Here is a 13465-nt window from a genome sequence, read left to right on the forward strand (position 1 = left end):
TATGCCATTGTAAAGTAACCTCTCCTCCCCTCAAAATCCCTTTGTCTCCCACACTTTCAAAAGTGGTGTTCCAGCAAATATAAAGCACACAAAAAGACAAGTCCATTTCAAAAGCCACCCCATATGAGAAAAAAAAACGCCATTATTTTATTATATACACCAAAGATGAACCAAATCTTCTTCTTCATAATCTATTAAACCACTGATAAAATAAAATCATAAATCTTGTTTTCAATCAAAACCCCATCATTGCTTCGTTTTTCAAAAGCTAAAAAACAATACCCTATATACCTATATGCCTCCTTTGAACCTTGCAAAGAAGCTGAAACCAGCCAAGAAGGCTTGGAAGAGCTTCACCATTAAAGTTAGATCGAAACTCGAAAGCTTCGACGTTTCGAATTCGATCAAAACGGTGACTCGTCGTGTCATCGAGTTCTGCTCGGTTCATCTCTTTGCACCTTTCAAGAAACGGTTCCTTCGTCACTCGTCCGGCTGGGGGCGTCGTCGGCCGTTTAACCATGAGTATGACCACCTTTACCATTACCAACATTACGGAAACCAGGTGAAGAATAATCGGAAAGTTATATACATAGACCAGCTTTACGGTGAGCAGCGCATGGAACAACAACCGGAGGCGGCGGCGGAGACGAGCAGACGAAATGAAGAAGTAGCGGAAGAGACCGGTGTTTATAGTCTCGAAGATGCATGGAAAGCGGTGGTTGCGAAATCACCGCATTTAAGGGGAGTTGATGAACGAGCTGATGAGTTTATATATAAGTTTCGTGAAGAAAGGAAGCTTGAGAAGGAACGAAGTGACCTTGATTTTCAAGAGATGTTGGCTCGAAGTGCTTGAATCTTTATCATCATTTTGTTGTTGTTTTCTTAAATGCAAGACATGGTGAAGTTCTTAGCAGGTTTTTTTGGTTACTGCATGTGTTCTTCCATGGTTGATTAAAACAGGGTTTGGGTTTTTGAATTCGATATTTGTATAGACTGGATTAAAATTTGTGTTCTTTGTTTCTTTGTCTTCCTTACATATGTAACAGGGGATGTCTGATATATTGTTGTTAATTTTTGGCTTTGGGATGTGTACAATGAAGATTTGATTGTGTTATTTGCTGATAAATTAATGGTAATTCAAATTTTATTAATTTCTTACATTTATTGTTCATCTATTTTGGTTTTTAATTTAGACTACTAAAATAGAATAACTTTGTTATACCTATGCCACATGAGCTTTGCTCGTATTTCCTGGTTTAACACTTTTTTGACTAAAAGATCATCTTACATGCTAGCAAGTTTAAGACCTTTCGAGTACGCCTTGCATCTCACAATTCAACACCCATGATTAGGAGATCATCTTTGAAATTAAAATAGTTTTACAAACGCAAAATTCCATAAACTTAAAATTACATGATTTTTTACTATCGGGATCACACTCCGTAAAACCACTCGCACGTCATGCATATTTGTTGTCCTAACACAACAATCCATACTTACAACAACAAGGCATTAATAAGTCAGCTCAATCTTAAAGAGTTTGGAACCAATACATGAATGATATTCTAGGGTGAAGCCAGAAATTTTTTTTTAGAATGAAATTGAATTATAAAATTTTAAGAGATCAAAATATAATTTTACTATATACTAACTTTTAATTCAATAATTTTTAAAGAGACTAAATAATATTTTTTTTAACATTTAGGGGACAAAATGAAATTTTACCATAAATTAATTTATAATTTTACTATTCCTAAAGAAACTAAATTACAATTTTTTATTTTTAGAGAGGTAAAAGCCCTTGCTAATCCCTTAACTTCGCCTCTACGACATATAATATTTTGGAATGATTAGAAATCCTCCTTTAAAGGTTTACACTCTCTGATCTCCCATTCTCTCTCATCTTCTTTTGCCATCACATTTCAATTGTTCTAACCTTAAACTATCGTAAATTTTCACCATCTCTTTTAAGTATCAATAAACTTCTCGATTTTTGTAAGATATAATAATCAATTTCGGTGAAATTAAAATGAAGAAATTAAATGTTAAAAAAATGAAATTAAAAAAATATAGCTCTATTATGTAAAAAAAGAAACTCACTTGTTTTATTTATGGTTTGTCTTCGCTGGACATAACATATGTATTCCATGAAAGATGCATGGAGTCATTTCAAAGCAAAACATAATGTTTGTTTGAGAAACATAAAATAAAGATGTATTTTTATATTATGAAGATTCCATGTGGGGGAGTTTGATGCTGTTAACAAGTCACCTCTGGGGTCTTCATTGTCCGCTTCTTTTTTTCTCTCTTCATCGTCAATTATTTTGTATAGTTTAATAATTAGGTGTTAAGTAATTAATTAAACTCTAAAGCTAAGTTTTGATTTCTTAATTTTGTAATTAATAAAAGTGCATTTTTTTATCATATATAAAATGAAAATCAACTAATCTACAATTGTTAAAGCTACCCATCTAAAACAGATGGACATTTAATTTTCTTGTTCTTACTTTGTCATGATTCTATTTATAAAGTAATTTTTTAAAAGAGTTGTTGGAATCAGATTAGTTAAATTGAGAATTAAAAATATATCGATTCAGGTAATTGAATCGTTTTAAAAAATAAATTAAAACTGATAAAAATTAAAATTTAAGATAAAATCGATAATTAAATTGATTTATAATTTTTTATATAATTTTAATTTTAATTAATTATTGTTAAATCCACCTTCAAATTAGTTGAAAATGCACCACTTGGTAAAAAATAATATTGTCATTAAAATTGTTTTAATTTGACATGTGAGATTTAGATACAGAATTACATTCTATTTTCTTATTTTTATTTATAAAACCATTTGGAAAAATTAGATCATAATATTTTATTATTTATTATTTTTAACTCTTTATTTGTAAATTATAAACTTGAAAAAGTTGAGTTATTGTATACAATATTTCTTTTTTGTCTAAGGAATTATATACAATATTTAAAAATCCAAAATCAAATTTTAAATAAATATAATAACATCACTTTTAAATTAATATAATTTAAAATATCCCGCGGAATGACGTGGCATAAAAGTACCAATAAGAAAAATCCACGTTAGCACGACAGGATGACGATGCTGTCATTGTCAGAAAAGAAACGAGTTGTCATGCCATGCCATGCTACGCCAGTCTTTTCTTTCCTCTCAAACAACAGAGTTTTTTTTTTTTCCCTCAAATTTATCTAAAAAGAAAATCAATAAAAGGGATAACATAATTTTTCCCTGAAATTTATAATTAGCTTCATTTTAATCCTGGAATTATAAAATATAAAAGTTTAATAATGTGACACTATAAATGAATTTGTGTTATATCACCACTTAAAAAGTTAAAAAATTATATAAATTTTCATGTGATGAACATGGTACAATATTAGAGTGTCTTATTAAGTGTTTTACTAATCGAACTAATAGTTGAACAAATTAAATCTTCAATTCTCGATCCATCTAATTCAATCAATTCAACCATCGGACCAATAATAATTAATTAATTAATTAAAAATTCATTAAAAATTTTAAAAATAAATATAAACAATTTATTAAATCGGTTCAACTATCGGCTTTTGTCTCGATTTTCTATTTTTATCAATTTCAAGTAGTTGCCAAGCCAATCAATTCAAATCATATGTTTGAAGCTTTCTATCGAATAGTTTTCGGTCTGTTTCTTGATAGAATCTAAGTTTAGGGATTAAAATATATCTAATTGCCAATTTCAAGGACTAAAGTGTACTTAATTACTAAGTTTAAGGGCCAAAAATTATATTATCCTTCAAAAATTTTCTCGTTTTCTTTAACCTGCCTCTCTAGTGGCTCACCTTTTCTAGTATTTTTCTGTTCAATTTGTTCATTTCTTCAATTGTTTTTTCTCTCATTGTCCCCCATTTTCTTTCTTCATATTTTCAAGCGGCTATGTCTTTCAGAGGAGTAAGTTACTCTTTCCCATGATTCTTTTAGGTCTGATTTAGTTTGGGTTCATATTTTATTCTCTTTATTTTGGCTTAAAATTAGTTTTTTTTTTTTTTTCCTTTTCATGCTGAAAACTTAAACAAAGTTAAGTTTTTTATTATATGGGTATATAGGTAGTGTTTTTTTTTTTTTTTTTGGGGGTGAGATTCAATCTGTAAATAGCTAGTTATATCTTAGCTTTTAGTTTTAGCTGTTGATTTTTTCTTTTTCCAATTTTGGGTCAAGAAATAATGGATATATATATATATATATACAGTTTCAATAATTAGAATCGATGAGAATGTTAAGCAAGTCGAGCTTAGTTGAAGTAAAGTTATTTCAAGAACATCGCTTGAAGAAATGAAAAGAAGTGCTTTTTTATTGTAGGATAAGCTAATTTGAAGTAAATTGTCTCTTCTTTTTTGTGCATTTTCATCCCTAATGGTAATGGTAGCACTGTATCTCATTGTAAATTAATGAACCTTTGAGACTTGAACCAGGATTAGGCTTTTGAAGTATATTATTTATTGGTTTGTTACTTATGAACTAGAAATTGTATTTCCATTGCATTATCCTCATATCCTATATAACATGCATAGCACTTATGAATATAATTTTGTGTTCTTGGACATATGAAATTCTTAAAATTTGTGAAAGTTTTTCAGTAAAAGTACCATGGATGCCTTTGTACTAGTAGTCAAATTGTATTTTGCTCCCTCTACTCAGAAAATGAACAAATTAGTCCCTCTACATTAGATCAAAGACCAAATTGGTCATACTTGTAAAAAATTTCATCCAATTGTACTGTTAAAAACTTATGTGGCTAACAGAAATAACCAATCAATGACTTATGGCGTGCCACGCGTACCTTAAAAATGAATGAAATTTTAAACAAAAGGACCACTGGACCAGTTTGCTTTTTGATCTAAATTTTAAACAAAAGGACCACTGGACCAGTTTGCTTTTTGATCTAACGTACAAGGATCACTTTGCCCATTTTCTGAATAGAGAAGGCAAAATGCAATCCAACTCTTTGTATAAGGGCCTCCATAGTAACTTTTACCAAAGTTTTTCAAGTGTATCACTTGCTTTTGTATCTTGGACCTGTTCTTATATAGTTCATTGAACACAATTTGGTTATGTTATTAATATTAAAAGGTTGATAATTAGTCAATTTGGTTGGAGTAAGCATTGAGGATTGAGCTTTTTGTTTCTGGTTTTTCAGACAAATGCATCATCTGGCATGGGAGTGGCTGATCACAGCAAAAGCACTTACCTGGAGCTGCTAAGAAAGAAAGTGTTTCGATACGTGGTCTTTAAGATCAATGAGAAGAAAAAGGAGGTAGTAGTTGAAAAAACGGGAGGTCCATCTGAGAACTATGATGATCTCACTGCTTCATTGCCCGAGAATGATTGCCGCTATGCAGTTTACGACTTTGATTTTGTGACTTCTGAGAATTGTCAGAAGAGCAAGATCTTTTTTATTACATGGTTAGTGTCTCTTTCAATTGTAGAATAAGTCAATTATGTGAGCACTGTTATTATCCTCATCGCATGGCGTAACTGCGTTGAAAGTGGATGCAATTATGGGTGGAAAAAGATTATAATCCTTTTCCCATGTATCATAATTGCTTTATTGTTTGAAAATTGGTTGTTTTGATCGTCTCGCTCATACGATTCTTTTGGTTTGTCTTAGGATTGCAAGATTATAAACCCTTACAATTTATGGATGATGTGGTAAGGACAAATGTTAGTGATGATTGAATCCATGGATGTCAAGTCATGCTTGACATGCTAACTGTTTATATGCGACTTTAAGAATATATCATTAGAGAATGAAGTTTTGTCCTCGAGTTCCATCCAAAATTAAACTATGTTCACATTGGATTTTCATCAAAGGTGCAAGATATTTAGTTAAATTAAACTTTGGAGCTGAGTTGATTTGATGATGGTTTTTACTCTAAACATGATCAAAGATTGTTGTGTATGAGTACACGATGCTGTATTGATAGTCCTGTTTTCTGGTGCATTACTTGCTTATCATACAATATTGAGTCAACTATATCCGCTTTGCCATCGACAGTTGATGCTTTTATGGAATTGTAAGAGTCTCTCTATGTTCTTCTGTAGGTCACCGTCTGTTTCAAGGATCCGTGCCAAGATGCTGTATGCAACATCCAAGGAAAGGTTCATAAGCGAATTAGAGGGCATTCATTATGAAATCCAGGCAACTGACCCGACTGGGATGGATCTGGAGGTGATTAGAGAGCGTGCAAGTTAAAAATGTTGAAATCCCGTCATCAATGCCGCATGCTTAGGAAACTCCGGTGTTTAATTATTGTTAAATGACACCTAGGAAGGCTGATTAGGAGCTCAGGGTGTTCAAAACATGTCGGGACTTTATGCTCCTCATTCCACATGATGCTTCTGAGGTGACAATGGATGTGTTATTATTGAATAGTTTGACCCTTCGTTAATGAAAATTTTCATTTCAATCACTTGTCATGATGCCTTTTGCTATTAAATTTTTGTACTTTTATATGAGCTGTTGAAATATATAAATAGTAATCTCCAGTCACAAAATCCTACACCAGATATTATTTCCATTGATTTGTTTTATTTGTAGAGTTCTGGTAGTTGGAAACAACCATTCTACCTAATAAAAACAAAGGTAATTTATGACGTCAAATAGATACCATCTTTCAAATAAATAAATTTTTAGATATTATATCAGATAGTCCAAAGCTAATTGTGCCTTGAAAGTCCACAACGATGGCCTAAAAGTCGCTGAGCTATAGGTGGAGAACCTAATTTATTGCTGCTCTTTGGGATAAATTTGTCACAGCCTTGACTTCTCAACTCTACTATAATGGAGATGTAATGTTGATCACATGCAATGATACAGACAATAATGGCAAATCTGATTGTGAGAGGCCAAATAAGCAAGTTTTTTTTATTCAAGTCATGACAAAAATAGGGTTGGAAAATTAAGATTGGTGTTTGAGATTCTCAACTGTCCTAGCTTCTAGTATGATCATAAACATGGCAGCAAGTGAGAAAGAAGATAAAAAAAAAGTCTGCAAAAAAAAACCGTGATCTCTATACTAAGAATTAAGTTATATAGTATTTTTTATTTAAAAAATAAATAAATTAATATATATATTAGATTAAAGATTAAAATTATCATTTCTATTAAAAATTAATTTCTATATATTAACAATATTAATTTTTAATAAAAGAAATAAATAAAAATTTTAATATAATAACTGATTTACTTTTTAATCTAATATATAAAAATTAATTTACTAAAATTTTAAGTAAAATAAACAAAATATAATCTAATTTTTAACTTATGTTTAAGCTCCTCTTTTCCTGCATGTTTTCGATGCAGGACCATCTCGAAAGATCTTGAATTTTTCATTTTTTTTTGAAGTATTCGATAATGTTTTTTTAACACTTAAAAAAAAACCTTATCTTGTAAGAAGTTTACAGTGGATCCACAAAGCAGACAAGATATGTCTCCCACCGCTATCAATATATTTATATTGGGTCCCGCACGTGAACTTGACACATACAGGGATCCACAAAGTATCTGCTTTGGCATAAAGACATTGGGTAAATTCACTCTGTTCAAAGGAAAATGTCATTCTACAATAATGCACTGTAAGTAATGAACAAAAACATCATCAATTTACCTTGTCTGTTTTTGCTAAATTTTATATTTTAAAGCTTCTACCATCACGGGGTAAAAATGGGTGTTTCTTCAATTATCTATTAATTTATTTACTTTGATTGTCTTCAATGATAGACAAAACCGTGTTTTGTGTGTTTTTAGTTGTCCTTGTTTGGAGATAGCTCTTATTTATTTTCCTTTCTTTTTGCTGTCTTGAATCTGTCCTGCTTTTTTCACCGTATGCCATTAAAGAGGTTCTGCTAGTTGTTTATGGAGGTCTGCATCAAAGGTCATGGATTTTAGGGATATTTTGTAAACCTTTTTGGTGTTTTGATTGGTGGAAATTAGGGATTTGGTTGAATATCCTGGATACATAGAATCAGGGTTTTGTTAGTGGGATTTTCAGAACTTTGTTGATGTTCATGTTTTGGATTGAAGGAAAGATATAGGGATTTCTTTTATGAATTCGAACACTTCGGTCCCTTCGGTCTCACCGGAAAACATGGGTAGTAACAGTAAGACAATAGTTTGGTTCAGGAGAGATCTTAGAATTGATGACAATCCTGCTTTAGCCGCCGCCGCTAGGGATGGCAGCGTTTTCCCGGTTTATATATGGTGTCCTAAAGAGGAAGAACAGTTCTATCCAGGTCGAGTATCGCGATGGTGGTTGAAGCAATCTCTTGCTCATTTGGAACAGTCTTTGAAGTTTCTTGGTTCTGAACTTGTGCTGATTAAGACCCATAGTACTCTTTCAGCTCTTTTAGATTGCATCAAGGCTACCGGAGCGACTAAACTCGTGTTTAACCATCTTTATGGTAGGTTTCTGATTCCTCTGGTAGGTGTTTGATGACATGCTTCTAGAACACAATTTCGAGTTCCAGTTCCTGGTCTTACCTTTTTGCTGTTCTTTCCCAGATCCGGTTTCGCTTGTTCGAGATCATAACATCAAAGAGAAACTTGCAGAGGCCGGGATTTCCGTGCAAAGCTATAATGGAGATTTGTTATATGAACCATGGGAGATATATGATGAGAAAGGGCAAGCTTTTACGACCTTCGATGCATATTGGGATAAGTGTTTGAACATGCAAATGGAACCCATTTCACTTCTTCCCCCATGGAGATTGGTCCCCGTTGCAGGTAATTTTGAACACAATAACATGTAATCGGGTATGGTTCGTTCTAAATGATGATTTAAATGGTCACCAGATCATCCTAATCTTCTTACAACATTCATCTTCCTTGAAGAAATTACTATATGTACATGTATATATACACCTGTATGTTGCAAGATGAGTAACTAGTTTGCTGTATTCTTTCCTTGTCAGTGACAGGAACATTAGAAAGGTGCTCTATTGAAGATTTGGGCCTCGAAAACGAAACAGAAAAAGCTAGCAATGCATTGTTAGGAAGAGCGTGGTCTCCAGGTTGGGGCAGCGCCGATAAGGCTATAACGGAGTTTGTTGAACATAATCTATGCGACTATTCAAGAAGTAGGCTTAAGGTTGGGGGCAACTCCACATCACTTTTGTCTCCGTATCTTCATTTCGGGGAGCTAAGTGTGAGGAAAGTTTTCCAGAGTGCAAGGATGAAACAGATACTATGGCGAAGAGAACAGAATTCTCAAGGGGAAGAGAGTGTGTCACTTTTTCTGAAGGCTGTCGGGCTTAGAGAATATTCCCGGTACCTTACTTTCAACTTTCCGTTCACTCATGAGAGACCGTTGTTGAGCAACTTGAAGTATTTCCCTTGGAATGCTGATGTGAACCGTTTTAAGGCTTGGAGACAAGGTCGGACCGGATATCCGTTGGTGGATGCTGGAATGAGGGAGCTTTGGGCAACTGGTTGGATACACAACAGAATACGAGTGATTGTTTCGAGTTTCGCGGTGAAGTTTCTTCTTCTTCCATGGAGATGGGGAATGAAGTACTTCTGGGACACACTTTTGGATGCAGATTTAGAATGCGATATTCTTGGTTGGCAGTACATCTCTGGGAGCTTACCGGATGGTCACGAGCTAGAACGATTAGACAGTCCACAGGTACGCCGAGTTCCCAAAAAACTTATTAACTGCATATACTGATTACAGCAAGTAATTCCAATACCTTCCATTTCAAGGCTATACAATCTATAATTCATGGTAACTTGTAATTTATGTTATCTTCATAATCTCGGACCTCATTTTAAGTTGATTTTTTGGAGACAGATTCAAGGCTCCAAATTTGACCCTGAAGGTGAATATGTAAGGCAATGGCTGCCGGAGCTAGCGAGGATGCCGACTGAGTGGATCCATCATCCTTGGGATGCACCTCATACCGTGCTTAAAGCTGCAGGTGTGGAGTTGGGGTTGAACTATCCGAAACCCATAATAGATATCGATATAGCTAGAGAACATCTGAGAGAAGCTATATTTAAAATGTGGGAAATGGAAGCAGCTGCAAAGGCTGCAACTTCAGATGGGATGAATGAAGAGGTTTTCGACAATTCTGTTGGTATTGAAACCTCCGCGATCCCAAAAGTTATCCTAAAGGAGAACTCTTCTTGTCCAACATATTCATCTAATGATCAAAGGGTTCCATCATTTCAAAATGGCAATAATGGTTCATTGCATAGGAAGAGAGCAAAATGTGTGGAAGAAGAAAGGTTGCCTGCTGATAAACCGAATAATCACAACAAAGAAGCAGGGACTTCGAGAGGAGAAGAAGACTTATGCTCGACAGCTGAGTCTTCAGCATCGAAGAGGCAAACTATTAGCAGAATGTCATTCTCTGTTCCCCCGTCTTGTTCTTCGTCCGATGGCAGGCCTATGCTGGAGTGTGAATCGTCTGATATGAAGCGGTCATGGCAAGAAAAGATCGATTTGGAACAGACATCAAGCAAGAATGGTAATTAAGAAGCTGCAAAGTTTGATATAATTGTGGTTCTTGCTGTTTATCTATCTGATACATCAGATTAAGACAGCCTGCAAAGTTAAACCTTCGAGATAGATATGTAAGTCAAAATAGTGTGTTTAATGTAGATGAGCGTTACAAATCATGGGATGATATATTAATCAGCCATTACCAACAAAAATATGTAGTTTTCTGCAATAAATGAGCAAAACTTAGACTACATTTGTATGAAATTCGAAGCTCGACTTCAGATGAAAAAGATTATGTCCCAGAATAGCTTTTCCATGGGTCTGAGAAGTGAAAAACGGTGTATGGAATTTGTTTCATTCATCCTTAATCTTTGAAGTACATCCTCAACTAAACTGAAAATAGACATTATGATTCACTCTAATTTCCAGAAATTCTTGTCACAGCAGTATAATTGTTTATAAGCAAATTGATTCAAATTTACAAGCGAGAGTCATGTCAAGATTGATTTACCATATAAGACGAGATCCAAAAATAAGGTGGCAGTGCACAAACCTGCAGAAAAGCCTTACCAACCGTTTCTGTAAGAAGTTCTGTTGCCTTTGAGGTATAATTGTTTAGAAGAAATCCCTGGATCATTACATTATAACAACAGCAATTAGGCAAACAATCATTATCTCCCAATTCTCTTAAACAACTGGTATGCTTCTTCTGGCAATCCCTCTCTACACAATCCATTAATCATTGTGCAATATGTGTAAAAGTTGGGTTTTAGATCACTGACTGAGAGTTGAAGAAATAATTTCTTTGCAACTTCGACATGGATAGCTTTGCACAGGCCATCAATCAGGATCGAATAAGAGATGATATCAAGTTGCAACTCACTATTCCGCATTTCTTGAAAAACTTTCAATGCCACTTCAAGTTCATCACTTTTGCATAAAACATCCAGCAAAATTGAATAGGTCACCAAATCTGGAACTTGTCCAGAAGCAAGCATCTTTCTCCAAAGTTCACATGCAGTTGAAACTCTCCCTAATTGACACGAACCATGCATAAGAGTGTTATATGTGACAACATCAAGTTCAATACCTTGTTTTCTCATCATGTCAACAATAACTTCAGCTTTAGAAACCAACATTTCTTGCAAAGCGCATTGATCAATGTATTATACGTGAGGCTCGATGCCTTGCTTTCTCATCGTGTCAACAATAACTTCAGGTTTAGAAACCATCCTGTCCTTGCAGAGCACATCAATCAATGTATTATATGTGACAACATTAGGCTCAATGCCTTGCTTTGTCATTCTGCCAACAATACCTTCGGCTTTAGAAACCATTCCCTTCTTGCAGAGAGCATCGATGAATGTACTATATGTGACAACATCAAGCTTAATGCCTTGCTTTGTCATTGTGCCAACGATATCTTCAGCTTTAGAAACCATTCCCTTCTTGCAAAGCAGGTCAATCAATATACTATATGTGACAACATTAGGCTCAACGCCTTGCTTTTTCATTGTGCCAAGGATATCTTTGGCTTTAGAAACCACTCCCTTCTTGCAAAATGCATCGATCAATATAGTATATGTGATGACATTAGGCTTAATGCCTTGCTTTCTCATTTCGAAGAAGAGATCATGAGCCTCCTTTAGCAAGCACTTCTTACAAAGACAGTTAAGGACAGTGCTATATGCTACAATATCGGGTTCAAAACCTCTTTCTTCCATCATCCTTAGAAACCTAACAGCTCAATCAGTATTCCTGGTATAGAACAACCTATTCAGTATTGTAGTGTAAACAATTAAGTCAGGTTGATATCCTTTTTCAATCATTTCATCAAACAAACTCACCGCCTGAGAAATCTTACTTTGATTACAAAGTCCTTTAATCAAAGTGGAAAAAGTAACAAAATCAGGTTTAAGACCTAGCTTCAGCATTTTGACCAAAACAGAAAACCCAGAATCAATTCCACCAAGTTGAGAAAAGCAATTAATCAAGTGTTGAAAGAATAATCGTTATGGGAAACTCCCAACAATTCCATTTGGCTACACAGAGAAACAACAGTGGCATAACGTCTCATTCTAACAAGGGCTACTAATAATTGAGTGAATTCAACAATAGAACGCTTTGGGTGCTGCTCAATCATCTCATTAAACAAAGTCAAAGCATCATAAACATTATCGAAGCGATGAGAAGTTTTTGAGTTTCGCCTAAAAGACATCGAATTCTCACTTAAAGTTTCCATGTGATTAGAAACGATGTTAAAATAACGAGCAAAAGAATAGTGGAAACTAGAAAGGTTCCTTCCACCATTAACAATGGAATGAAGAAGTAATGAAGAATCAAGCTTACCCATATTCCGAAATTAAGCAAAATGGAAAAGCAAGAGCTGAGGTTGAAATGAAACCTACAAATGGTGGCGACTTCGGCACGACCAGAACAACTTAATTTATGTATAGCTTGAGTAAATAAACAATATCGCCTTTGTTGGCTACAAGGCCACTGTAAAAAAAAAAAAAATACGTGAGCGGCAGGATTCGAACCTGCGCGGGCAAAGCCCACATGATTTCTAGTCATGCCCGATAACCACTCCGGCACGCTCACCCTTTTATTATGTTGCCTACCCTTTTGATCATGTTCTCATGTAACTTTACACCAAGGCACCAAAAGGTTAGAAATTCCTTTTCTAACATTGGTTACTCTTTTTCTTTTCATGCTTTATGTGGGTGATTGTTGGTAGGCTGTTAAGTCTCACAATTTCGGGCATTTCAGTTCAGTCTCCTTGTTCCTCAAACAAATAAGCATTGAACTCTCTTTTATTAGATTTCACTTTTCACTTTTTATAAATTTTTTCATGACTGTAAATTGCCTTACTATGTTTCAATGTTTTGTTTTGTTCTTTCCCCCCTTAATGTTTGTTTCAAAACTCTAATTCCTTTTTGTGATTGATAAAACA

At 34.2% G+C, this 13465-nt stretch overlaps 4 protein-coding genes and 1 non-coding gene across 6 annotated transcripts; 3 read left to right on the forward strand and 2 right to left on the reverse strand.

The window, feature by feature from the left end:
- On the forward strand, positions 1 to 1158 carry LOC108456125 (uncharacterized). The gene has a single exon (XM_017754722.2). It carries the CDS (start codon positions 296 to 298, stop codon positions 851 to 853), a length of 558 nt encoding a protein of 185 aa, XP_017610211.1. The 5' UTR covers positions 1 to 295; the 3' UTR covers positions 854 to 1158.
- A 2649-nt stretch (positions 1159 to 3807) lies between these two features.
- LOC108454738 (actin-depolymerizing factor) lies at positions 3808 to 6565 on the forward strand. The gene is made up of 3 exons (XM_017753289.2): positions 3808 to 3961; positions 5208 to 5473; positions 6113 to 6565. The coding sequence occupies exons 1-3, from the start codon at positions 3947 to 3949 to the stop codon at positions 6261 to 6263; spliced, it is 432 nt and encodes a 143-aa protein (XP_017608778.1). The 5' UTR covers positions 3808 to 3946; the 3' UTR covers positions 6264 to 6565.
- A 975-nt stretch (positions 6566 to 7540) lies between these two features.
- Positions 7541 to 10776, forward strand: LOC108456851 (cryptochrome-1-like). Of its 2 annotated transcripts, none has more exons than XM_017755567.2 (5): positions 7541 to 7645; positions 8094 to 8470; positions 8571 to 8792; positions 8981 to 9693; positions 9859 to 10776. In XM_017755567.2, the coding sequence occupies exons 1-5, from the start codon at positions 7623 to 7625 to the stop codon at positions 10543 to 10545; spliced, it is 2022 nt and encodes a 673-aa protein (XP_017611056.2). In that variant the 5' UTR covers positions 7541 to 7622; the 3' UTR covers positions 10546 to 10776. The 2 variants fall into 2 exon arrangements, with proteins under 2 accessions (XP_017611056.2, XP_017611058.2); XM_017755569.2 differs by having other exon boundaries at positions 8987 to 9693.
- On the reverse strand, positions 10395 to 13109 carry LOC108456852 (pentatricopeptide repeat-containing protein At4g11690-like). Its single transcript, XM_053019241.1, has 2 exons — positions 11603 to 13109; positions 10395 to 11140 (listed from the first exon to the last, which is right to left on the reverse strand). Exon 1 carries the CDS (start codon positions 12237 to 12239, stop codon positions 11679 to 11681), a length of 561 nt encoding a protein of 186 aa, XP_052875201.1. The 5' UTR covers positions 12240 to 13109; the 3' UTR covers positions 10395 to 11140; positions 11603 to 11678.
- Positions 13032 to 13113, reverse strand: TRNAS-AGA (transfer RNA serine (anticodon AGA)). Its single transcript has one exon. It is a non-coding gene; the product is annotated as a tRNA-Ser (tRNA).
- Positions 13114 to 13465: the final 352 nt, after the last annotated feature.

This window comes from Gossypium arboreum, chromosome 9 (genome assembly GCF_025698485.1).
Source record: "Gossypium arboreum isolate Shixiya-1 chromosome 9, ASM2569848v2, whole genome shotgun sequence".
In the NCBI taxonomy this organism is placed as follows: Eukaryota; Viridiplantae; Streptophyta; class Magnoliopsida; order Malvales; family Malvaceae; genus Gossypium; species Gossypium arboreum.

Excerpts from the sequence above, each read along its gene's own strand:
- LOC108456851 (XM_017755567.2), top strand. The coding sequence starts at position 7,623 with ATGTCATTCTACAATAATGCACT. Across the intron at positions 8,793-8,980 it reads GAGATTGGTCCCCGTTGCAG|TGACAGGAACATTAGAAAGG; the intron begins GTAATTTTGAAC and ends TTTCCTTGTCAG. Across the intron at positions 9,694-9,858 it reads AACGATTAGACAGTCCACAG|ATTCAAGGCTCCAAATTTGA; the intron begins GTACGCCGAGTT and ends TTTTGGAGACAG.
- LOC108456125 (XM_017754722.2), top strand. The coding sequence starts at position 296 with ATGCCTCCTTTGAACCTTGCAAAGAAGCTGAAACCAGCCAAGAAGGCT.
- LOC108456852 (XM_053019241.1), bottom strand. The coding sequence starts at position 12,239 with ATGATGGAAGAAAGAGGTTTTGAACCCGATATTGTAGCATATAGCACT.
- LOC108454738 (XM_017753289.2), top strand. Across the intron at positions 5,474-6,112 it reads AAGATCTTTTTTATTACATG|GTCACCGTCTGTTTCAAGGA; the intron begins GTTAGTGTCTCT and ends GTTCTTCTGTAG.